Source organism: Coloeus monedula, assembly GCF_965178545.1.
Source record: "Coloeus monedula genome assembly, chromosome: 4".
Lineage (NCBI taxonomy): Eukaryota > Metazoa > Chordata > Aves > Passeriformes > Corvidae > Coloeus > Coloeus monedula.
Window position 1 is genome coordinate 18167504 of NC_138784.1, and position 26374 is coordinate 18193877.

A 26374-nucleotide genomic window follows, 5' to 3' on the forward strand; every position below is an offset into this window, starting at 1 on the left:
TGGTTAATATTTATAAATAGCGAGGATTTCTACCCTGCTTCAGCACTCATTATGGTTGCAGTGATTCAAACCTCCAGCATAGACAGGAACTGCCTTGAGCTGAAATTGAGCAACTATCTAATAAAATATAGTCATGAGATGAATAGGAGTTATACAGTTGAAGTGCCTTGAGCATGCTTGAAAGATTTATTTCCTGGCTTCCTCTGGAGGGCTTTTTAATAGGGAGGATTTGACTCTGTGTATATATATATATCCATATAAGAGAGAAAAAGATTTTACAGTTTTAAGGGGGGAAAGTGACAGCTACACTTCTTGAGGAGATGCTACAGAGAAAGCATTCTTTCTTTTCCATGGACCTGTTATATTTACAGCTGCTGCATTTCCTGTAAGAAAACAGATGTGAGTGCATCATTCACAGTGTTAAAGGCAAATTTGCCATACAGTTGTGGTACATGCAGAGAGCCACTCAAAGCTGTAGTGCCTGAAGACTGCGCTGTGGAGTGGGATGTTGAACCACAGATGGGTAGAGATTGTGTTTGGGCTCAGATGAGGAAGAGGCTTCTGGAGAGGATTCCATAGCCAGACTCAGAGTAAGAATAAATAACAATTAAGAAATAGAATATATTATGTAACTTCAGAGCAACATCTCCAGGGTCTGAAAAAGGAGAGCTTAGTAATCATTTCATACTCTCCTATCCTTTTGATGTGTATGCCTGTCTTACCACACATCTCTTCTGTCTCAGATGCAACTCCTCTGTTGTTCCCAGGATACGTGCTCCAGAGGCAGGAAGTAGAGGGGAAATTAGGCAAGGAAATTCCTAGGACTCTTCTCCTCAGCCTTTCTAGGCTGCATATGAAAGCAGTGACAATTAAAAAACAGAGGAAGTGTCCCATTGTTGCCAGCCAGAAGACAGAGCCATTTAGCAGAGCTCTCTCTAGAACATGGTTCTGATTCTGGCTTAGGTAGGGATAGAGCCTGTCTGGCCTCCTCAATCCTCTCTTATCAGCTATTATTACCTTAAATGTGAGAAATTACATGATACAGCACCTCAGAAATTTCCATCCAGGCTCTCCAAATAACACTGTAAAGACGTTCCTTTGTCACCCCACAGGATTTTAAATTCTCTCATAATTTCCTTCTATTTCTCAAGCCTGCAATGTGCATCCCAGGTAATGCTTCTCCCTTGTTTACATGACTTTAAAACATCTAGTTCACAGACCCTGCTGATGTTAAGATCATCATTCTTGATCCACATGATCTCAGAGTTGGCCAAGCTGATGACTCAATCTACCTGCTTCGAGAACAGTTCATCCTATCCTGTCACCTGAGCAAAGTAGGAACAATCCTCTCTTTTTCTCCCTCCCCCTCTCTACGGAACATAGAACTCGGTTCCCTCCAGCTCTGTAATTTCTGGGCAGACACATGAGTGAGCCCACACCTAATTCAGCCCTGCATTCAGACCCACCCCTAATATGTTATGGTAGCAAGAGTATATAGAGAAAGAGTGGTGAGCCACCCTCCCCTTGAATTGCAGCTTTTGTCATCTCTCCTTGGCATGTAAAGTACTGTCTTGCATTCATGTGCTGTTCATGAGGGAGTAACCTGAGGCAGTCTGAGCATAGGAAAATCTGTACATGTAGGAAAAGAAGTGGAGCTGCCTTCAGCAAGACAACCTTAGCTGACCCTCCTCCTTCCTTTACAGCTGGTGCTTCAGCTGGGATGGAGAAGAATGAGGGGACTGAGGCTCAGGCCAGATGCTGGCATCAGGCACACAGGAGTTGAACAGGTTTTCTCCATGCCTTCCTGCCAGTGCACATTAATCCTGAGCCACAGTGCCCTCTGTCATTCCAGCTCTTGATCCTTTCCCTTAATCCTTCTATTTATACCTTCTGAGCTGGAGTCTCCTTTCCTATGTGCCAGTTTTACACCAGTATAAATTCATGGCTGTCTCTGGGTTTGTTACTGGCTCACTCTCACCCATAAAAGAAGAGAATTAGACTTATCACTTCTAGATACCAAATGGAGTATCCCCTATCCCCTGGTTCTGCAAATACTCCTTTTATTCCTATTTTTCTTCAGTCTGTTCCAACACATAGCAGCCTGCTGTTATTCTGGTTCTGTACTCCCCATGATGCTGCTGCTGAAGCTGTGTCAGGGACAGTGCATACCTGCAACTTCCTCCATGCCAAGTCAGTCTGGGATAAACTCTTCCAGGGTTGTGTTCCTTGGCACCACCATCAGCCAGGAGATGTCTATCAGGAGCCTTTTATTTTTTTTCACTGTCACCCCTCCACGGTCAGCCTGGCTAATGTAGACTGTCCTTAGGATTGTTTAGTGTTCCTCATAGTTCCATTGAGGAGAGCCAGTTAAGGATTTGGACCTTCCTGTTCTCCATACTGGCCAAATGGAGGAAAAGGCCAGGACTTGTCTTGCCTAGAGCTGAAATCTAAAGGCAGCATGATATGTTCTTAATAAAGCAGTGATTATATGAATCACAGTAGCAAAATGTTCTTGCAGAGCACAGGTCCCACTCCCTGACTTAAGCATCCAAGGGCAGCTGTCCATCATTCCAGAGGAGGGATTTGCCTTGGACAGGGGTTAGGGTATAGCCCCCTGTGTTACAGAGGAGTAGCTACAGTTCCAGAGTCTCTTTTAATGAAGATACTTGTGGCTGTTTATTGGACAAAAATAAATTCCAACTGGCCCATATAACAAACGAAACTCAACTACAAAAATGTAATGATATTTATTCAGCCAGCTGCCAGCAAACTCACATGCACTATGAGTCATTCCAGATGTGGATAAAAACAAAGTCTGTCTGTGAAAGTAAGTTTCCTGATCCCGAGGAGACTTGGTTTGGGAGAAGAGCTGAGCGCTGACTTCAGCTCTACTCAGAAGAATAGACTGGTTCTTCTGCAAAGGGGGAGGGGGAGAGCAAAACCCATTATTTATTCCTGAAAAGAAAGGAGCTGGGAAATAAAAAATCTACTATACAGCTAGACATACGTATTTTAAAGAGAAGGATGCTTTGGAAGACTTTGGTGCTGCTGCTGTTCTATTACAGTGCTCATGCCACTGTGACCCACAGATGGAGCAGAGGTAAGATTTAAACCTGAAAAACTATTAAGAGAAAAAATTTGAGTTGCAGATTTGGTCTGAAATTATGTTGCATTATACATGTGTATATATATATATATATATATATATGTATGTATGTATATATATATACATACACAATTATACAATTTTTCCCTCCCTCTGGAATTTTTTTCTCCGTTAAACAGGTCAACTAAAAATATATAGATAAATAGAAAAATGCACTTGAATAAGTGCAAAAAGGTAAAATTAAATTTGTATTCTATTATAATAAAAATACATAAAATATCCCAAGAACGAGAATTACATTCTTGCACTTTTTCCTTTCTCTCTCCTTTCTGATTTTTCTCCTGAATTTACAAAAAATATGGTATGAAACCTTAAAGTGAAAGCCTGTGCAGTCACAGCTGGCATAATTTGCTCTAGCAGGATGACACCTGGTAATAGTAAAGAAAAGAATGCCTAGATTGTGCAAGGTGCCTGGGAATGCTGCTACCCTGCCCTGGCAGAGGAGCACAGATAACACAGAGAAAGTGACCTCATGTGTTATCAGGCTTCAGCTGCCAATGTGACAATACACAGTCGTGACATATTTGTATTCAGGTGTGTGGCAGCAGCATATGGAATGTTTGGGGACTATTGGATTGCACAGGAGATGCTTGCTTCAAAGCTAGTAATGATGCCCTTTCCCTTTTTTGGTTTTATTCTCTCCTCTGGTATTTGGCATGGGTTCAGTGGCTGCTGGAAGTGGAGGAAGGAAACACCTCCCAAAAGACTTATTTGGTTCTGATATTGAGATTCACAGACGTTTAAAGGAACTGCTAAAAGCTTAAAGGTCTGCTAAAAAACCAGAGCATTCAAATGCCTCCCTCCTTACTCCAGTCTCCCCCATGTCTTCCTCATCACAGCTGGTACCATTCCAGTCTGCCAGTTGGGTTTGGGCTTTGATTTGTAGGAGAGGGAATGGTTGAGGGAATTAATGGAGAGCTACACAATCCTGCTCAGGCTGTATGAATGCTTAATTTTTCCTTACAGTGCTTAATTGTTCTTCACAGAAATCCCTGTTAGTGGGAGCTCACTGGCAGGCATTGACCTGGGACTCACCAAGGCAGGTCCTTTCCACAAGTTTTTCTTCAGACTCTTGGCTGATATTGCATGAGTCATTGTACCTGCATGTGCCTTACTTTTCTCTTCTGGTATGAGACAGGAAACAACACCAATTTTCATCATAAGATCCTGTCATTCTGTAGGTAAGAATTTGTCGTTCCAGGGATGACACAAAAATGTGAAAAAATCAGAACTAGATCTGATTAAAAAAAAATATATATATATATAGATATGATATATTAAAAGAAAAAACCCCACAAGCCCACCCTTTGGAATAATGATGTCACCTTGCTTAAGAAATGGAAAAAAAAAAATTAGAAAAGAAAAGGGAGTTCATTTTCATGGAATAATCACTATGCAATTTAAGGATGTTTTTCACTTTTGCTAACACACTTATTTTAATTAAACAACACCTCGACCCTAAAATGAATTAATGCAACTGTTAAAATCCAATTTTAATCAACATGAATATTTAAAGAAAAACATGAGAACTCTATTTTGCCTTTTGGGGAAGCAGGGTTTTTTCAAGCTGGAAGCTCTATCACTTGTTTTTGGAGACTTCAGAGGGAAGAGAAGATTCATTCCCTGTTGTGATAAGTTCAGTTGTCACAAATAGCGCATGCAGGCATTTTCTGAGGGGGAAACCAGATTTCTTTTCCACATCTGCTGGGACTATTCTGCTCTAAAGATGTTTTAGAGGCATGACTCCTTCAGCAATGACTACTTCAGTGAATCTCCACTCCCCTGAACTATGTGTCAGCCCAGCCAAATCTGCAGTATCTAGAGAGGGCCCAAACACTGTCTTAATTTTTTAATTTCTTAGAAACCTAAGATAAAATTGGAGTACTGAGAAATGACACATTCTTCTGCACACTCAGAGCTCTTCCCTCCCTCCACAAGTGACAACTGAGTCTTGTTTAGGTTAAACCTCAGTCATTTAAGTCTTATCCAAGTCCTGATCTGAGTTTTGCAGTGAAAAGGAAAGACAGATCAACATCTGGTCTGGTGGAAATGAAAGACAGATCTGTGTATCATCTCCATGCTGACTTGTCATCCAGATTGTTTACAAAACAGTAGAGCAGAGACCTTGCTTTGATTGCCAGCAGTTGCTGTTTGTGATGGAAATGAGCAGTCAATATTGTATACAACAAGGTCTGGCTTTTACCATTTTTCCACTGGGAAGCACTGTGCAGCCTGGGATCCCCAACCCTTGTAACCAATCATTCAAGCTTCGGCTCAAGAAAACCTCAGGCATGAGAAAAGATGAACACACATGTGCTGACTGGTGAGTGGGATCTCCAGACTGCCACCTCCCTTTTCCCTCTGCTTAGAAGCATCAATGAGTGGGGGAAAAAGAAATGCATTTCTGTCAGGAAAACAGAGTGCTTTATTTTTTCCTTTTTCTTTTTAAACTGCCTCAGCCCTTTGCATTAAAAATCTTACACACACTCCTCAGCCTGCTTTGATTGAGTTGTGAACACTGGTCCAAAAATCACAGGCAAAGCTTGGTCTTTAGGATGGGTGTGTTTAGAATAATAAAGAAAAGATCCTGAGTGATGATGAAATAATTTTCTTGTCATCACCTCAAGTTTCCTGGAGCCTCTTGTAGGCTTAGCTGCATGGAATTACCCTCTCAGATTTTGTGAAGCTCCTGTCTAGGGAAAAAGCATAATGAAAAAAGGTAATTAAAAGTCTCTACTAACTAAGTATTATTCCCTGTGCAATGGCAGAGGTGAGGTCATATAAATTCTTCTAGTTCCAAAGAAGAATTCCCGTTCCTAAGAAATGTTTCTTCTGAAGAAACCAAGGAAAAAATCCTGGGGTTTGACAACAAAAATAAGCAAAACACCTCCTCCATGAAGCTATGGCAACCAGAGACAGTGTCAGTGCTTGCCAGTTGCTTCCATCAAACTTCTTTGAGAAGTACCAATCCACTGCAGAGCAGAAGCGAGCCTTATGAGTATTACAAGAATTGTCTGTTCCCTGGGGAGAAACCCTAAGGCAATCCTTATTAGCACATCTCATCTCAGCTGGCTGGAGTTTATTTGCTGTAAAGGCTGCCTGATTGTAATAAATGGGACACACAAACAGTAGCATTCTTGCTGTGTGGTTACTCAGGGAGGAAAGATGCAGATTTCTTATGGCTGTGGCTTTTGGACAGTGCAGAAGCAGCTGCAAGGGTAAGTTCACCCCTCAGTGGAGGCTGGGAAAGGAGATGTTGAAAGACACAAAATAAAAAGGTAAAATGCTTTTCACCCATCAGGGAGGAAAGGATATATCAGCACCACAGAGGTTTCATGCTTTTGGGGACTTTTTGTGCTGTTCCTTCCAGACCTCAAAAGCAGCATTACAGTCCCATCCAGATCTATCTGGTCCACATGCCTTATTTTCTACCCAGTCTCTAATGGCCGGTGAAAGTCAAATGGTTGTTTGAGAGCACCAGGGGAAGAGTTTGCTCTCCTTAAAGGTTTTCTGCAGAAGGAATTGCTTGAACAAACAGAAGGTCCATCCTCCTTGATTTCCCCACAATATTGCAAACTCTTTTTTTTTTTTTTTTTAATTTGCTCTAGGGTTGTGGTAGCTCAGTTTGTGAGTTTGATGGAGCAGCTGCTACCTGAGCAACTTTTGCCTGCTACTTCTGCTTGTGGGCTTAGCAGGAGTGGGCTGGCAGCTGTCCTGTGCCAGGAGAGGGAAGACTGTGTAGAAGAGAGCAAGAGACTGGTTGTTGCTGGAAAGCCAGCCAGCACTTTTGTAAGGAAGCAGTGTTTAATGCATTCTAATCTCTGCACTTGGAGGTGATCTCTGCTGTGTGTGCAAAGATTGAGTGCCCCAGCAATTAGAGCATGCCCTTCATCCCCACTCCTTTTCATCTTATTTCCCTGTCTTCCCTGCTGCATCTCATATTGCATCCTTACAGCCAGGCACTTCCTCCTTGAGCAGCTTCTGAGGTTCCACCACCGACAGTAACCCTTGTTGGACATTTTTGGCTTGGAGAGCATGAGCCAAGGGAATGTGGCCTGAACACAGGCTGTAATTGCAACACAAATGGTCAAACACATACACATTTATGTACCCAGTTCTCCTTCAGTAAACCAGGTTATGGTCTGGGTTATTTGATACCTGACAAGGTTTCCAGAGATCTGGTCCAAGTGTAAAAAGAAGTTACATCATCTGGACCAGCTACCAGAAATTTTTAAATGGTAGCATCTATCCAACTTCCTTTAAATTCTATAAAGACATTGTTATCCAATTCTTAAAATGTGCAGTGTAAATGAAAGATGTGAAATGAAAGCTATGAAACAGCACCAGCTCTGTCTAAGCCTGCCTGCGTAAAGAACATTACTTCTTGTGAGAAAAATGCAATATTTCCCTTTTCTCTGGCTCTCATGTGATCACTTGGAAAACTGCCTCAATTGCCCCAACTTCCCTGCTTGTTGGGCCCATTCCAATGACCTCACTGGAGCTGCAAAAGGTGTGATCAATCTGCTGCAAAAGTTTTTCCCACCTGCCTGAGTCTGTTCCATGAGTCTGCCCAGTTCCTGGGAATGCAGTTTTGTGGGCTGGAGTCCCCTGACACAAATTATTTCTTCACCAAATATTGCAACTCTAAGGAGATGAAGGCACTTCCAGAAGAAGGTCAGGAAAGGGATTCCTTATTAGTACAGCTGCAAAGGTAACTGGAATACCACAGTCTCTGAATGGATTTTAACCATGGTAGGATAAATATGCAATAGGGTAGGGCTGTGATTGTAATCAAAATCCATTCTAGCATGTCCTGATTCTCCAAATGCTCCTTTAGGCCCAGACTTAATTAATTTAACCTGCATGGAGTATGATCCCTGAATCAGAATTCACAGTGGCTGCCTGAACCTGAAAGACGTGCAAAGGATTCTTATTTAAAAAAAAAAAAAAAAATATCAAGGTTTCTAATCTTTTCTAGGGCAATGATGCTAAACTGTGGTGAGATCAGAGGGAAGATAGATTATGGAAGTTTCCACATTTTATTTTAAATCACAGATGGATTTTGTACTCTATGAAAGCAGTAATGCTATTAGGAAGGAAGGATCTAAGTGATTCTGAGACTTCATTCACCACAGGAAGCAGCCAAAAAATGGCTAAATCTTACTGCTCACACAGCTATAGAGTTAAAAAGACAGAGAAACTAGACAATTTTGAGGAAACCTGAGTAAACAACAAGAGGAAGACACATGAAGTAAAGCTGTTTTCTCTTTGATATGTGCTGACTAAATGAGAACTGTTTGCTTGAAAATGGCACCTGTGGAATCTTTCTGGTGATGCCAGTTCCATCCCAGTACTGAGGACTGGCAAGTCAGTAAGGTATTTGCTGTCACTTTGGTCATCTTTTTCAGAATTCCTGCAGGCTGTAGTGTCACATCTATTTGCCTCCGTTCCAGGTATGGAACTGTCCTGGGATCTGGACCAGTTTGCACAAAGGTCCTCCTGTCCCAGCCAGAGTTCATCTGGGAAGCACCTCCTGCCCTTTAAGTGTCTCTTTCCACTTTCACCTGGAAATAGCTCCCTTCACCCCCCTCTAACCACCATCTCACTGCTCCTAGTGCCTGTTGATCAGCCAGTGTTCTCTTCCATAGGTGAAGCAGCTCTGTGATGAATGAAATAAACTCATGTAAAACACTGTGAGTCCCCCCCTGGTTACCTTATACTCAACTGTTGGGCCCAGAGACCTCAATGGTACCTGGCATTATGCAAACACACAGCATAAAAAATAATCTGTCCTTCTCCAGAGAACTTTCAGTGTAATTAAGGAGAGGAAATATTAGCATCCTTTTTCATCGTGAGGTACAGAGTCATTAAATCCCTTGCCCCAAATCTCTTCAGGATGACTGTGTGAGTGTAGTCCTGTGCATTGTTAATAGCTGTGATTTATTTATTTATTTATTTTTAATTCTGCTTCTGAAGCATAAAGTGCTTTTCTTGTTTTCTCGGGGTAGATCACGCCAAATTCAGCAGGAGTGTAATGGCTTCTCACGCAGAAAGAAATCCCGTCAGAGGCACTGAATAGTACAATCTAATTAAAAGGGAAGTCAGCAGGCCTTAATGAACATCATCAGGCTGCAGAGGCTCTGATTATTCGGACAGTGACATGCAAGATGTAAAGTGCTGAGGTGAAGAGCTGAGTGGGGCAGCAATTCACTTTGCACGCAGTGCTTGTGCCTGGGTTCAAGGCAAGGCAGCACCCACAGGGTCCTGATGCTGGACCCTGGAGGTGCTGGACCCACAGGGCAGGACTCTGGGTGCTGGAGGAGAAATTGGTGATTGCCAGGGCTCTGTGAATCTCCCTGCACCCCGGTGGTTCTGCCGAGGGGAGCTGAGTCCATCCAAGATGCAGAGAAGCCAGCTGGGTACATGGACCTGGCTGCAGCAAAACAGGGAGCTGTGCCAGTCTCTTGGCTTGAAGGGGGCAAAGCAGCCTGCCCCTGCTTTAACTTTAAAAGCACTTAAGTGTGCAAACCAGCACAACAAAAGTCAGCAATAGTTTTTCTGCTCTCAGGAGTGAGGCCACAATTCGTTATCTTGAATCTGGTTTCCTATAGTAACTTGATTTTAAAAATCTTCCAGCCCAAATGAGTTATTTGTTGTTTTACAGCAAAATGGCACTGGCATGGGTGAAGGTGATGCAGGTCAGCTGTACAGAGAGCTGGTGCTGGGAAGCAGAGGGGGAAATGTATCAAAGCATCATTAAAAGGGAAAAAAAAAGGCAACTTGAAAATAAGCTGAAATGACACTTGTTTTTTAACACAAACAAAAAACCCCAAGGGACTGTCATCTGTGAGATATTCTCTCTCACTGGAAGGAAAGAAAGTCAAGAAAGGGATCCTGTATGTCTCTGTTGTCCCTGTGTCTACTCATTACACCCAAATCCTGTTTAATTTGGCTGTTGCTATGGCACTTTATGATATATCCCCTACAGCATACTTGCTCATTCAGAGACATTAAACCAGCCCAGCTCTGCACCACAAGCTGTTGTGTTTCCATGCTTACTCAGTGACCAAGCCTCAGCCAGTAACTCATTTTACCCTCCCTGAGATGCTCCAGGGTGCAGCAATAACCTGTCTCCACTTCTCCTGCTACCACAGTGCTTGTGAGAGCACAAGCTCAGTGCTGGGCTGGAGGCTGAGAATGTGAGGAGGAGAGAAGCAAAGTTAAATAAGCTCCACTACTCCCAATTTCCACAAACATTCCTTTCCTCTGGTGAAAGCATATGTGAGGCCTTTCCTGGCACACTTTGCTGGTTAGGTTTGGCAAGCCCCCAGTTCCCCTGAGAGCAGCCTGCATACCACTCATCCTTTGGAAATTCCTCCCTAGCCACAGGGAAACAGGTCACCAGCCAGGAGCCTGACTCCAAACCACTGAGTCTCTCTCTCTGCTCAGGAGGAGCCAGGTGGGTAGCTGGAAAAAGATGCTGAGAAAGGGAAAAATAAGATGTTCAGTGCTCAGAGGTTATTTGGGAGGAAATGGGACAGTGGAAGGACAATGCTGTGCTTCAGTCTCATGTTGGAGACCCAAATTCACAAGGTCTTCTGTGACACCTGCCTGGCCCCCTCACCCCCTGGCACAGCACAGGGGAAGCATAACACTTCAGATAGGTTTTGCCTAATTGTGAAGAGAGTAAACTGCACTGGGCTGGATGTGGATATCTGCTGCAAGCCAGAATATCAGGATTTAATCGTCTCCATCCATTTGGCAGGTGGTGGTACACCACAAAAGGACTTGATGCTTCTAAACTCTTCTCTGTCTTGGGAAGAGTAGAGACTTTCCAATCTGGCAGGGGTAATTTGAGCCACAAAGAGGGAGACAGAGACAAAGGCAAAGGACAGATATACTGAGAAACAATAGGGGAAAAAGCTGGAGGTAAAAATGAAAGTGGTATGAAGGAGAGGAAAAACGAAGATAAAGGAAAGGTGCAGAGAGAGAGAAAATGTATAAATATGGATGGGAAATAGTAATGTGCCCATCCAGTCAAGATTAGAGTAGCACTGTCTCCCTTGTCAGCATGGTATGCATCCCAATTTGAACCCACACTTCAGCAGATGTCCATCTGTCACAGCTGGTCTTCATCTTACCCATCTGCCTCTCAGGCTCTTGGAATGGTTGCTCTTCTTTGGAGCTGGCACTGCCTTTCTCTCATGTAAGCAGGACTCAAGTTTACTCCTAGTCCCCAACAGCCTCTCATCCTACCAGGATGTTGAGAGCTTCTAATCTGGGCAATTGACCTCTAGTCACAGTATAAAAATGAAAGTTACTGCTACTGAATCATCAGTGTGTCAGGATATCTTCACTCTTTTAACCCCTCCCTTTGATCTTCTAAACTGCGTAGGTATGCAGAAAGACTCTTGCCACTGCCCAAGAAACAGCCCATTGTATTCCACAGAAGTTGCAAGAAACTTGCAGTTTTACAGGACTATGGAGCTACAGCATTTCCCATTAACATCAGTCATAAGAAACACAGTCACTACTGCCCAAGTACCTGTATCTCCCTATCAGTCCCTGGAGGAATGGATCAGGTTTTGAAAGCCCTCAGTTTCCTCCCTGGTTTTCATAATGCTCACAGCCATGACATTACTTTTTTGTTTATGCTTGGCTCTGAAGAAACACAAAGTGTTTATTGAATTTATTTATTAAGCACAGATTTTATATCTCAAGGAACTGTTCATGTCTTAAGCCCCCTTTTAAAATAAAAGAAATTTAAAACATGCTTCATTTTTTATTTACTGTAATTATTCATGGCTTGGCACTAAACAAACTCCATTTCCAGTTAAACACTACTCACGGACCTCCTAATATAGTACAGCATGTGTTGAATGAAACCATCCATTTTTCATAGTTGCAGCAACTTCTGTTTTCCTGGATTACCCTGCCAATTTGGCAGAAGGTTTTGGAAGGTAATAGCCTAATGATAAAAATGTATGCACTACTTGTTCTGTTGCTTTCTACTGCCAGTTTTTTTAATAAACAGAACTAAGTACTTGACTTGTACTTAGCAAACATAAAGCTCAGTTGGGTCCTTACAAAGAAATTAGGATTAAAAAGCATCCAAACATTTCTCCACACTCGGCTGTCCCTAGCAGGAATCGGATACAATGAGCAAAAATCAGATCTATCAGCCCCAGATAGGCCCAAGTGGCAGGGGGCACTGTGTGGCTGCCTTCTTGGGCTCTCCAGCAGAAGGAGGATGGTGATGTGGCCCTGTTGACACACAGCACATCTGGGAAAAGCCAGGGTGAAATGAATGGGCAGCACAGCGTCCGATCTCTCCCTTAAACTATCCTACTGTGCTGAGGGAAGACTGGGGCTGGGGCCTGGGCAATGCTGCATATTAAGGATGGAGGGAATCCTGCAGGAAGGCAGAGAGGGGGATGGAGATGTTTAGCAATGGGGCTGAGGAAGATGGGGCAGTCACACAGACTGGTGAGTAGGGTTCCCGTGGTGCTGTATTTTGCATGTTCACAGCAGGGGAGTGCTGTGGGCTTCAGCTGATGAAGTCTGGTTTTGAAGGATCTGCCTGGTAAATACCTAAGTGTTAGAGATACCATAACAAATTGTATTTCCCTAGAAAGACACTCCTTTTCTAGCCAGAAGCTGCTGGACACTTGCTGGGAATTTCTGGATACCCTTCAAACCCTGAATGACTAACTGCATGTGCCATAGCCCATCAATCCGTCATGTACCCCGTCATGTCAGCCCCACTCCCTGTGAGTGCTGCTCACAGCCAGTGTGGTCCAGCCAAAGTGAATGCCAGAGCTGAACAACATATGCACTTAGATCCTCCAAAGGAGCAGAGAGGGCCTCTGAAGTAAAATATCACCATCAAGGCAAAGAGCTCAGTTTCTACTTGCACAAATTTTGCAGTGTAACCAACTCGTCACGAGTCTTAAATACTTTATACCCTCCCTTTCTATTTTCTTGGTCCAAGATGGAAATGTGTGTCATGCCCAGCTGGTTTTCACACCCATCTATGATGTTCCCCCAGGAGCTTTTCCCTCCTGGTCGAATTCATGCAAGAATTCCTACCAAGATGCATTCCTGCATTCCTACCAAGATGCAAGCTGTCAGAGAAGCAGGTGTATCCTCCCTGATGCCTCTGCACATGAATGCTGCTGAAACCCGAGGCTGGACCTCAGCACCCACTGGATGTCTGCCCACTGAGGTGGGAAAGAGTGCCAGTGCTTCTCATTGCAATTCCAGCTGGGAGCAACTGCTGGAACATACTGTGGTTTACTGAGCTGTTCTCAAAGCCCAATGCACTTCCCTATGGGTGCTTCTGCTGACAAATTAATGCATGTATTATTTAGGCAAAGTTATAAATCACCTTCTGAGCGTTCCTTTCACAACAAATTGGTGTGCTCGTGGCAGCCTGTCTCTGGAACCCCATGCAATGGTTAACAGCTACTAATCCAAGGAGCTCAGCCATGACAAGCTAGTTTTCATTCTGCTTCATCCATCCTTAATCCTCAGCACTCAGAGGTCAAAGCAGAACTTAAAGATTATTTGAGCTATCATTTGGAATTATAAATAGGGAGACAAGTATTCCCTGCCTTATTTTATGGCCATACTAAATGTCGATCTACCCCTACAAATGACTAGTGTGTTCCAGTACCTCAGACAATGACTACCCCAGCTTGACAAAAGGAGGTCATATGAAGATGATGTAAGATGGGTATCAATCACATACTCATAACCAGGTGATGTCTATAAGCTTACCTGGGAGAACCCACCACTAGCAAGCTTAGGAAGACCTGCCATGCAGATATATCACATGCTGAAGTCCAGCTTTGGCAAGGAGTGATTCTGTAGGCCAAAGCAACAGACAGCAAACCGACAAGAAGATTTTTATCTAGCAGGCTGTAACTCACATGCCAGCAAAACCTTTCTAAGTAAGCTCATTTCAATATGAAAGCTTCAGAGTCTCTGAACTAGTAAGAAGAAAGCCCAAACAACAGGATGAGATTTACGATGAGTATCACAGCATATTACCTGAAGTGCTTCTCCACAGTACTAATGCCTTCCCTCACAGTCTTCACACAGAGTTAAACCAAAGAACCGACTCCCAGCTGGTTTCTGTCAGCAGCATGCTAGAGGATTTCACTGGAAATCAGGCCTTCCCCCCTTTCTCTAAATTTGTTCATCCTAAATTTAGAACATTAGGTCATTTTTTCCTTAAATATTTACTTACATTATTTTCCCACAAGCCAAAATCTATTTTACAAGTTCAGCTCAAATGGCTGCAGAAGAGGGTGCATGTTAAGGAGCAAGAACACTGAGTCAAATACATGTGACAAATTGGCAGGGTCCTCTTGGGCTGGGAGCCACTGGGAGATGGCACATGTAGGGGCAGGCACTGCAGCAGTGAAAGAGGTTGAGTTCTGAATTTCCATCAACTTCAGGCACAGCTGTCGGCATTTTGTGCCTTTCAGGTCTCTCTCCTCAGAAAACAGGATATTTGGGTTATTCTGTTGGCTGTAAGATTTCTGTAACCCTGACTCTACCTTTCTTGCCTTCTCTGTGATCCCAAGCATGTCTTTCACAGCACAGGGTTCTCTGTGACCTGGCTGCCAGCAGAGCAGCATCACAGGGCTGGTGGTGCCAGTTCAGGTCATCTGAGGATCTCACCCACAGTGCCCAGCAGCCTTTAACAATTTGCAGCATTCCAGGTTTTGCCAAGACTTTCTGTATTTAATGGTGAATCCAGTTGTATGTCAGTCTCAGCTTTATTTCAGCAGATTGTGAAACCTGAAAGATCTAGAAGCAGCCAGGTTTTAGGAGAGTATGAAATAACAGTGAAGACTGGAAAAATGTCAGCTTTGTAAAATGGAAATCCCATATGTGTGTTTGTGAAAGGGAGATGCAGCTATAAACACAATCCATTTTACATTCATCCTTTCTATTTCTTTGCTATGTTTATGGCAATATCACAAAGACTGTCTTGGCCCAACGTTGCATCTGCACACATTGAAATCCACTGATTAGATTTAGTGGAGAATTATATTTAAGCTCCATTAATATTGTAATTTTATTTCCACACAGATGCAGACATTAACATAACAGGGCCCAGACATGCATGCAGGTGTGTACTTGACAGAACAGATGTCTTCCCGTGCCAATCCTCACTCACCTCTCCAGGAGAAACACGTTTCCCTTGACTCTCACCCAGGGATACAGCCCAGCTCTCCATCCTTCATGGTTTGCTCAGGTGGCAAAGCAGCTGTGCCAGTCCAGTTCAGAGACAAACCCAAATCCGTCTTCAGGTCTGAGTCCCTTTCTCAGACTCCTTATCTTTATCAACACTACTATAAATCACACAATGATTTTAAAAGGCACCACCTCCAAAAATAACACATTTCTTACAAAAAGGACCCAGTATCCCCATTCTTTTTGTTTACTGGGCAAGGCTGATTTATACTCTTTCTCATCCAGCACATATTCATGTCATTAAGAAAACCACAGCAGGTGCACTGACATTTGGAGCTCAATGAACAGCTGGAAAGGCAGCTGGGGTTTCCCTGCTTTTGAAGAACAAGTGAAATCCCAGAGCAGAGGAAGCAGAAAACTGGTAGTTTTCTATTCACTTCCTAACAATTTATTTCAATTTGGATGAGGATCTGAAGGAAAAGGGAAGACATTTCTGATTGGTTTAGTTGGAGGGAGAAGAAATGATCAATCTAACATTTATTCCTCCTCAGTTTTGAGCTGTGATATTCATACTTAGTGAGTATGAGGAATACCTTGTTGTTTCATGTGAGTGAGTAGTTCATACATGAATAAAATAATAATAGTTGTTAATCAGATCAGAGACTGCTCCTAGACCCACTGTCAGACACTTGAATTTATTTGCCAGTTGAAACCATTCATAGATGGCTTAAGTGAATAATTCCAGGGTCCCCAGCATTTCTGAGCTGTCATGTGATAATGAAATAAAATTCCATACTACTCCCTGCTAGGTCTGTAGTTCAAACTTGACCTTTAATTCCTTCCTCTTCATCCAGTCTGGGAATAAATTTTACATATTCTTTCTGCCAGTTGAATTTCCTCTGTTAAAAGCTCAGTGGGGTGTAAGCATAGAAGGGGAAGAACTATTTGGCAGCTAATGATCCTGCAGCCCACCCTCACCTCTAGCAAGAGCAGCGACTACCCTTGTTGAGGTGGTCATCAACAAAACAGTGATCTTATTCATGTGGTAGTTACATCAAGGGTATGAAGGCATGAGGAAGGGCTTCTGCTTTTCCTCCCAGGCCTGATGTCTATCCTTAAGTCATGTGAGGACTTGAATCATCACCAGATACACTAAGAACAGTCAGAGAACAACTGCACTGGGAGTTTCTCACACGTAGAAGTGCTGCTGGCATAGCAGATGTGTTGTGAAGTGAGGCAGCTAAAATCTACCACTGGTTTTTTTTTGTTTGCTTTCCCCCCTCATTCACGACCAGGCAGATTCCTGGCTTAGCTCCCTGTTTGGCCACACAAAGTGGTGTTGGTGTCAGCACAAAGGGAAGGAGGGAGTGCCGGGCAGGAGAGCCGGGCTGCCCCTTGCAGCTACAGCTCCATTAGGTCAGACTCAGCACAGCCCTCGCCAAGCAGCCACCTTGTCTGCCAAGACACAAAGGAAACCCAGCCATTCTTCACTACTGAATGAATACCTTTTCTCTGTGCCCAGTGACTCAGCTGTGAGGAAATACATGCCTGGGACGTGGTGCAAGGCTTGAGCCCACCGCTTTGGGCTCTGTGATGTTACTATGAAAAGGCAGAGAACTGGTGACAGTGATGTGGTGTTGAAGGGCTTTCCTTTCAGAGCAGCAGTAGCACCATGCAGGAAGCTCTGGGAGCTGCTGTAGTTCTGCCTTTTCCTATGAAGCAGAGCTCTGATTTCCCTTGCTCTCTCTCCATTGCTCAGCAGCAGAGGCAGCTGCTTCACTCTGCTCCTCGAGTGCTTCCCCACTGCTCAGCACCAAAACACAAACACATAGCTGTTTTGATTCCTCCCTTCCCTCACTCACTCCCTTCTCTGCTGCCTCCTGGGAGAAATGGAAGTAGACTGGATTTTTGTTATATCCCTTCACTTGTTGATTTGTAAGAATCAATTTCAAATATGTTTAATTAAGACTGCTTGATGTCTTTTCCTTGGATAAGGGCCATGTGAGCAACGCAGATAGGGAAGGAGAGGTGGCTCTGCAATGAAGACAGGAATATAAAGTACTGGTCCATTTCCCAAGTCTGCCTGAAATTAACTGTGCTACCACAATTATTTATTGGCTATGTGTTAAACCTGTGGAGCAGGGTTGATATTTCTTTTCTTTGTTGCTGCCCTTCACTTATACAGTTTTTGCCGTAGCCTACCCCCAGTCTGTGGTAATATGACAGCAAACCAAAAGATAAGATAGTATATTCTACTTCTTCTTTCCTTCAGTTTCTCTGTGTGTATTTTTTCTCTTCACACCTTCTGCAGCGACTTTACTCCAGCATAATAAAGGCCTCTTCTGGCTGACTGCAATGTTTTTTTATGAGCATAAATAATTCCAGGTGGGGACCCCCTCCTTATCACACCAAGGGAAGAATAAATAACACAGTATACATTTTCAGGCTGGGAATAGGTGAAAATGCTGCATAATGGAAATTTCATATGAGAGAATAAATTCTCAGACCATTTTAGTTGGTTGGTGCTAGTGATGTCTTTGAAACCATTTCACTTAAGTCATAAATGTAAATATCCTCCACCTCTCACAAACACAGGCTCAGCTGAACCATTTTCTTCTCTAGCAATATTAATTCCTGCAAGCATAATGGCTTTTTGGTCTTTCTAATACACCTTTACATTTCTTACTTGTGCCTAGTAGCTAGACAGGCTATTACCACTCTAGTTTTTTGTATGGAAGCTCTGTTGCACATTAATCTAACCTCACACATCTCGGGTCATTTATGAAGTGCAGAAGTTAATGTGGGAATGGGTTCTGTTTTATGCAGCTGAGACACCCTTTCAGAATGTGTTTGTTCCTTAAAAAGGAGATAAATTAGTAAAAACTAACTTACTTTGAAAAAAGCTGGTTATGTGTTGCACTACAGAACTGAATATCTGCTATTAATTTTAAGTGTTTTAAACTGATTTTTTTCCTAAGAACAGTATTGCCTGTTGCAAACTTTTGTGGGGTGAACTACTTCTTACATCCTTATTGACAAAACTTTTTGAGACAAAGCTTTTCTTTTCCTTTAACCATTTTTTTAAAGTAACTAAAGATGATGATAATGTCCACTCCCGCTTTTAGTCAACAGTCAGGAATTAAGTTTAGCCTTAGGAGCTAAAAAAGCAAGGACATGAACTGAGAGTAAAAAGAGGCAAATTCTCTCAGTAGCTGCTTTTCAACATGTGCTAATTCATGTTGTTTTGTAATTAAAATGTTTTCTCCATCTTGCTGCTGTGTTCTCCTAAGGGACATTGTGATTTAATCTCCCAGTAATGCATTGCACTTGTTGTCATGGAAGCTACTTGTGTGAATAACTGCAAATCCAGGCACAAGTTTCGGATGCTAGGCTATAGCACTGCAGCATTTTTCTCTTGTCTTTCTAGGATTTTGTGTGTTTCCCTTATTTTATTCCTCTTATTCTTCCTCTGGCTCCCCACTCTTTCAATTTCTCCTGCGCTAGGACAAAGTGTTCAATCATTTCTAATATTGCAGTTTTGATACAAAAGAGCCAAAAGTCAGGAAATGTAGCCAAAGCTCATGTTCTGCCCTGTGTACAGCTGCAGGCCCAGGACAGTACAAATTCCTTGCAGATGGTGAAGATGCATCCTTCTGGGGATGAGCCAAGGGCAGGACAAGGAGTAAAGTGCATAAAACACATTAGTCCTTTAATAATACTGCCCTTTTTGTGGTTTACATTACCACTTTCACTGCCCAACACACCTCTCATAGGTCAATATCCCCCCACCCTGGAGTCAGTGATGCTTTTGGCACCACTGCAGAATGGTAAAGACACGTTTTTCAAAAGGTATTTCCAAGTTAGCCTGAGGCAGCAAATAGGGAATAGTGAATTGTTACTCCAGCAATGAGGTAACTCAGCTTGAACTCACCAAAGCATCATTTGACAGAAATAAAACTCTTCATGTATAAAAGATACTTCTGGTCTGTGTGCAAGCCCACAGAAGTAAGGTTATCAAAGAGAACCATGAAACAAAAGCTTTTTTCAAGTGTTTGCAACCTTTGACACTCATGTCCTCTTCTCTTCTGCACAGCATGGTCATGGAGAGCTCAAACCACTGCTTCCCATAAAGAGTTATAGACACAGAATGGGTCAAGTTGGAAGGGACCACAGTGGATCACCTGGTCCCACCTCCCTGTTCAAGCAGGGTCATCCCAGAGGCAGGATATCCCCAAGGCACAGGATTGTGTTCAGACGATTCTTAAATATCTCCAGTGAGGGAGACTCCGCAACCCCTCTGGACAATCTGTTCCAGTGTGCAGTCACCCACACAATAAAGAATCCTCTTGTGAGCATTTCAGGCATTTGCCCTAAAATCCAAAACAACAGCTTCTAGAAACTGCAACAAAATAGATTCAGGCAGCCTGGACCACTCATCATTTTTGCATATTGTTAATTCTAATGGCTACTCTTTCTGCCTATACAATCACTTTGTGGACAGTGCTGAGTTTGCTTTCTTTGGCAAAAACTTTCATCCATCTTGAAGAATCAAATCCTTCTTGTTCCTCTGCTCCTCCATAAAAGGGGTCCTACTGAAGCAATGAGATAACTCTTTTTCATGCCTCTGATGGCAATCAAAATAATTCCTTTGAGTCATAACCCCAATTAAACTGTTCATGTCCTAGAGCCCTGGGGAGCTGTACTTGCTTTGGAGCAATGGTCTGTACAGGGGCCAAATCGTGCTTCATACCTTTTCATAGGGGAAGAAAAGGGCATTGATGATGCACAGGTAACTGAGAAGTCCTTCAGCTATGTTCTGTACTTATTGAGCAAACACATCACAGGAAGCAACTGGGAAATCACGAGCAGATGCATGAACTGGAAAGCAAAACTAAATATCTGTACCCTCACCAATGAAACTGCAGGGAAAACCTGGGAGAGGATCACAAATATTTACCACATGGCTAATGAAGTGCAGAAGATTCTGGCAGACTTCTTAAGAGAGATGAAAACATCTATAAAATGAGACTATTTTCAGCCTCAAATGTGATGTTATGTTTAAAGCATAAAGATGCACGAGCTAAGTGGTTAGAAGCAGGTCAATGGGTTGGCAAATATGGCTTTCTTTTTGTTTAAGAACGTGGGTAGTCTTGAAGGAGAGTGGAATTGAGTCAACAGAGCCATAGGAGATGGGATGGGCTCCTGCTGCAAGCAGTGCAGAGAAGAGGGGTTTTTGCACCAAGTTTGACAGGCATTTTAGCAGGAGATGTGTGGGCTGCCTGAAATCTTCAGGCAGAGGCAGTGGTGCACTCCAGGGCACAGGATGAGGCCGTGCAGGGCCAGGCAGGGAGGCTCAGAGGGGGTGGCTGTGCTCAGACATGCTGCTCTCTCTGATCCACCGCCAGCCCTGAGCCCTGACTGGGCAGCAAGGCAGAACTCCCAAGGCCCCACTGGAGAAGGAGATTTGAAGATTTGGGTATTTGGAAGAGGATGAGCGTGGCAGTACAAAGCTTTATAATAGAAAATGTTTTCAGTAAGGATAATGAAAGCCTTGTGTTTCCTAACTTGTCTCCCCGAATAATAAGCTTTTTGTTATGTGACTGATCAGCCCTTACGACAGAAGCACCCATATCTATACTGGAGATGTCTTAACACACTTGTAAGAGAAATAAAAACAATGAATTGATAGGAGACTCTCCACCAACTTCAGAGATCCCTGGGCTTGGCTTTCTCTCTCAATACTAATTGGGGATCTCTGCTGCTTAGATGTTCATGGCTACTGCCATTGAAATGAATTGGCTGCAACATCAGCATAAAGTGATGCACATCACCTTGCATCTTCAATTGCTTGGTAGCTTTACAGAGAAGTCCCTTGGGAAAGAAATTAGTGAAGAGTTCTAAACTCTTCTACTGTTCTTTATGTCCCCAGACAACTCATGTCAGAGATGGAAGTAAATGCAGGAAGAAGAAAAAGTCAGCAAAAAAGTTTCAAGTGGAATTTGTAATCACTAAATGCAGAAACTGACTGAAAATCTTTCTATATCTCAGCTATTGTGCTTAACTGACATGTGTGTTAAGTCAGTACAATGAAAATCAGAGTGCTTGCTCTAAATGCTCATACAGACTTGGAGGAACTCATGAATTCATGGAGAGGACTGTGGAAGAAGTGATGATGGAAGGATTTGACTACTGAGCAGGAAGAAAGAGAAAGGGAAGGACTGAATAAAATGCAGATCAGGAAAATCAGATAACAATGACAAATACAAATGAGCTCTGAAAGACTTTCTGAGTAGAATCCCTAAGAGCTGTAACAGACTTTAATATGTTTTGGGAATGAGATAATGAGACGAGGGAGTCAGTGCTGCGGGGGCTGGCATGCCTCTGATATGCATAAAAAGTCCCTTCTCAGGACAGAGCAGCCCAAGCCCTTGTCCCTTTGAATCTCCTAACCTAAGCCATGTTATCCTGGGAAGAGCAGGATAGTCAAACCCTGCTTCCTTCTGAGGTATGACCTGTGACTCAGCAAGCGGGCCAGGACTGAATCAATACCATGGCATTCATTTTTGTGTGAGTCCTTAGCTGAGGCTTTTCTGGGTGAATGGTGTTGGGCTGAAGCTGGTGACTCCCAGCTCAGCTCCACGGTGGGAATCTGTGCTCGGATTGAAAGTTAAAAGTGATCAGTGTGATGACAAGAAGCATGACATCACTGAAGCAAGATGCCACAGACACTTTTCCCATGGCTCAAGGGGATATTTGAGATGTAAACCACCTGCATATGTAGAGGTACTCGTGCTCTGAGTCTGTTAACCAAGAGGGCATCTAAAAGAGATAAAAATGAATAGTCATCATTCTGGACTGGATTTCTGCCAGCTGCTTAGTAATTAGAGTTTTTAATTGCCCCGTAATAAAAGTTTTAATTACTCAGCAATTAGTGCTTGAAGTTTCAAGTGCTTCACATGCACTCAATTGCATTCTGGAATTGTCAAGAGCAAAAAATGGAGTAGCTCCAGTGTGCCTCAGCAAAGCTCTGAGCAAGAGAGGGAAACATCAGGGATGGAGCAGCAGCAGCAGACGGGCACAGCTCCAGTGCCAGTGGTCAGCCAGGCAAACACTCTCCCACAGTAGACCCTGCAGGCAGCTTGGGATCTCTCCCAAACTCCCTCCTCCTCTGCTGGGCCAGGCAAGCTGCTCAGGTGCTAAAGGCAGGGTGCTGGGCTGGGGGAAGGCTGCTGCAGAGACCAAACCCTTTTCAACATCTCTGTTCTTTGCCTCAGTGCGTTCCCTCCTTTAGGCTTTTAGTCACACACCCGGGAAGCACTATCCCGTCATTTTAAACATCTTGATCTAAACTCACATGGGTGGGATAAGAAGCAGCCAGCTCTGGAGGTATCTTATCAAAATGCCATACTCATGCTATCTACTGTATCTATCTCCAGTAGGTTTACTGCAATTCAACAAAATATTTTACCTATTCCTTAGCTAATTTAAGGCCAAAATACCCTTTGTTGTGTCAAGTATGAATGCTTCATACCTAGCATTATCCCGATTCATTTCCATATGCTGGATAATAAAGGTCCTGAGGGTCTGGTTTCTCTCTTCTTGATTTTCTAGAATTTAAACATCATTAACAAGCCAAACTATAACAAAGTCAACAGTTGCCAATGGTGCAGCAAACAGGGCTGCATTTAGGGTACAGAGCCTGGAAGAAACTGCATATTTATGATCTGCTTGGGTAACCAAAGAGGCAAATTGTCTGACGAACCATGTAGTCAGAGAGTAGGGAAAACTTTTCTATAAAATAATTACAGTTGCTCCAGCTTTTTTTTTTTTTTTTTTTTTAATGCCCAGGAGAGCTTTAAATGATGTTCCGGTTTTTTACAGGCAGCATGCAAAATCCGTCACAAGAACTTTGGCAAAACTAGACAAAATGGATTTAGTAAAAATGCTTCATGGGAAAAAAATTCTGGTAGAGGAAGGGTGGGATGAAACTTTTCAGAAATTCAAAGTTAGCTTCATGTTCTATTAGATATTACTCATAATTCTAAAAAATCTTAATTTTGACAGGGGAATCATAATGTCTTTCAAAATGTGGGGCATTTGTTTCCTTTTTTTCTTAGACTGGTTTCCAAGTTTATCTATTGGTAAACAGAGCTAAAGTTGAGAAGTGAAGTTTACAGGAAACATACCAATAGTCACATAAGCACAGATTAAAAAAACCAACTCTTCCTATTCCTAAATATTTGAAATAAAATCCAACAAATTCAAATTATAATTACCCAAACATCAAAATCTAAATAATATACAAATAATAATATACAACTAAAACACAAAACAGAATTTTTCCTTTCTGCTCTGAAAGTAATTTAGACCTTTGAAAAGTACATGGATGGTTAGTAACTTGGTTAATAACTCAAAGCATTTAGGTCTTCTCTAAAGCAGCATCAGATGTTTTCTATACTCCGGACTGTCCAGGTCACTGATTCCACAAATGCTCTACTCCACTGGGGTGCTGAGTTCAGGGACTGTACATATGTTTTCTGTCTCATTTCCCTGACACAAAGTCTGTAGTGCACTTCACAGTGGTGAACCAATACCTGATCATAGCAGGCTCTGTTTTTTCCAGTTATTACACTGCAAAGTATTAAAGGCACAGTAAGCTGGGATTCACCTCACTGGATGTAGCTGTCTTGTCTAAGCTGGTAACAGGCTCAGTGAAGAGACACAGACTTCTGGGTGAGTCACTCCTTCCAAGTGTAAATGCCTGGGACAGATGAGCTGATTACTCTCTGGTGGATCTGTCTCTAATAAATAAGGGGAGATCAACATTTAGACAACTGAAACCAGGAGAAATGTAGAGTCTCAGATGCATGACAGTAGAAGAACGGACTGAAAAAAGTAGGTTTTATTGAATGTCAGTATTGATTTCCCCTTTTTGATCCAGGAAAAGCACATGTATTTCAGACAATGTTGATGCTGCAATTATCCAATTCCTTTCACCTCTGAGGCTGCAACTCAGAGCCCCAGGCTTGGATAGCAAAGCACTCTGTGTTAGGCACCCTATGGATCCGGGACAAACAGTTAACTCTGGTAGATCAGGGTCAAAGCAGTCCCTGCCACACATTTTATTTACACCGAAATGTCCTACTGTACAGTAAGTCTTTGCAACTCAGGTTTTTACTTGACTCTACTATTGAAAAGTGCTTCTTCTTGTCAGTGTTTGGCACTTTATAGAAGCTCTCTTTTCCCATTATTGTTTTCCAGCTATGCTTTTCCCAGCTGCTCAGCGGTTCAAGAGGTCTTCAGCTGCTTTCCTCAACCCAGTGTTACAGAACTCGCTGGAAGATGTGGTCCTGCTTTATGAGGTTCAGTATATGGCACCTTAAGCCTTAACCAAGACTGGGGGTACTGTCCATACTGGGGTGGGTTATTCATTATCTGGCTTCATGTCACTTTTAGTCACGCCAGCAGTAAACCCATGCCTGTGTGATAGTCCACCAGAAGGGTGGGAACATCTATATGTAGATATATACATGTATGACAAACTCAGATCTTTGAGCAAAGTGAAAACCAGAGTGAAAGGCTTTCCACTGAAAGCAACTTTCTCACAGAACAGTTGCATATAAACAACACAATGCATGTAGATTCTTTGGTCTATGTCTCAGTCCACAATTATTAAAGCCACAAGTATTGCAAAGTAATCCCAAGGGCATGACTGTTTCTCTTCAGAGCAATCCATGTCCCTTCTTTCACAGCACAGCAATCTGTAAATCACATTCTGCTCATACGGTTAGTAAGGGAAAGTGGCCTGACTGAACAAGGTGTAGGGGTCAAATCTATCTAGCCCACATTTTTAGAAACTAGGATTGGATGTCCAAACAGGGGACATGGCCTTGGAAGTCACTGCTGTGCTCATTCAGACCTTGGCTATCCCTGGCAGCGTAAACAGCCTTTCCCAGCTGTGCTGCTGTCTCCACCTCTCTAATACCCATGTGGCACCAGCAGCAGCCCATGCCAGTTTTGGACAACAGAAGACTGCCTGCTTTTTCCTTTTACTCTTTCCTTTCCCCTTAGCTGTCTCTAGTTTTCCCAGGCAGGTAACACAGGAGTCCAATGCTCACACAGAAACTTTCTAGTCTTCCCCACATCCAGACAGTGCAATTGTCTCCATTTGACAAAAATTAAAGACCCAAGGCCATGTTGTTAATTCACATTTACTCTGTCTAGAGTCGCTTGGAGAAAATAAATAGCTTTCTGTATTCTGATTTTGTACCAGTTTCTTTTAGCTGAGCTTGACATTGACAAAGGTCAGAGGATCTCCATCAAAGATGAGGAGCTGGCTTCCCTGAGGAAGGCTGCTGAGTTTGACACCGTCTGCAATGAGATTATCCCCAAGAGCATCACAGAGATCCGCAGGCTGAGCAGCAGGCTGGCTTCCTACCCAAGGGTCCTCAAGAAAGAAGACTTTGAAAGGACAGTGCTGACCATGGTCTACACGGCCTACAGAGCTGCTCAGTCTCAGGGCCACCAGAAAGACACTTGGGCTGAATCCTTTGTCAATCTTTACAAAGCCCTGAAGAACGACCTGATGTTCCCATACAACAAACAGCCATCATAGTGGGAGAGGAGCAGCAGCTCAGCCACCTGCGCTGGTTGATAATGGACACAAGGTAGCACGTCCACCACTTTATTCTGTAAAGAGTTTAATAGCCTGCTTCATGAAAGATTCTTTGTTTTCTGGCTCCCTCTTGTGGAATCCGCTTTCTAGTTCCATGTTAAGGGTGAAAAACGTTGTCAGCCCTGAGAATTCGATTTTTGGGCTGGCTTGGAGGCAGGTTCTGTGACAGGCAAAGAAGAGAGTCTGGTGTACACCCAGGCAGACCCTTGTTTCAGGCAAACCCTTGATTCATCCTGTGGGTTTCCTATAAACAATTCATAAATATACTGTGCTTATGCTCACATGCTGATGTGTAAGTGCTGGAGAGTGCTGCTTTCCTAGCTGGG

General features: G+C 43.0%; 1 protein-coding gene across 1 annotated transcript; it reads left to right on the top strand.

The window, feature by feature from the left end:
• Positions 1-3024: 3024 nt before the first annotated feature.
• FAM180A (family with sequence similarity 180 member A) lies at positions 3025-25988 on the top strand (the record flags this gene model as incomplete). Its single annotated transcript, XM_082279586.1, has 3 exons — positions 3025-3100; positions 24635-24735; positions 25647-25988. The coding sequence occupies 3 exons, from the start codon at positions 3025-3027 to the stop codon at positions 25986-25988; spliced, it is 519 nt and encodes a 172-aa protein (XP_082135712.1).
• Between the last annotated feature and the right edge of the window lie 386 nt (positions 25989-26374).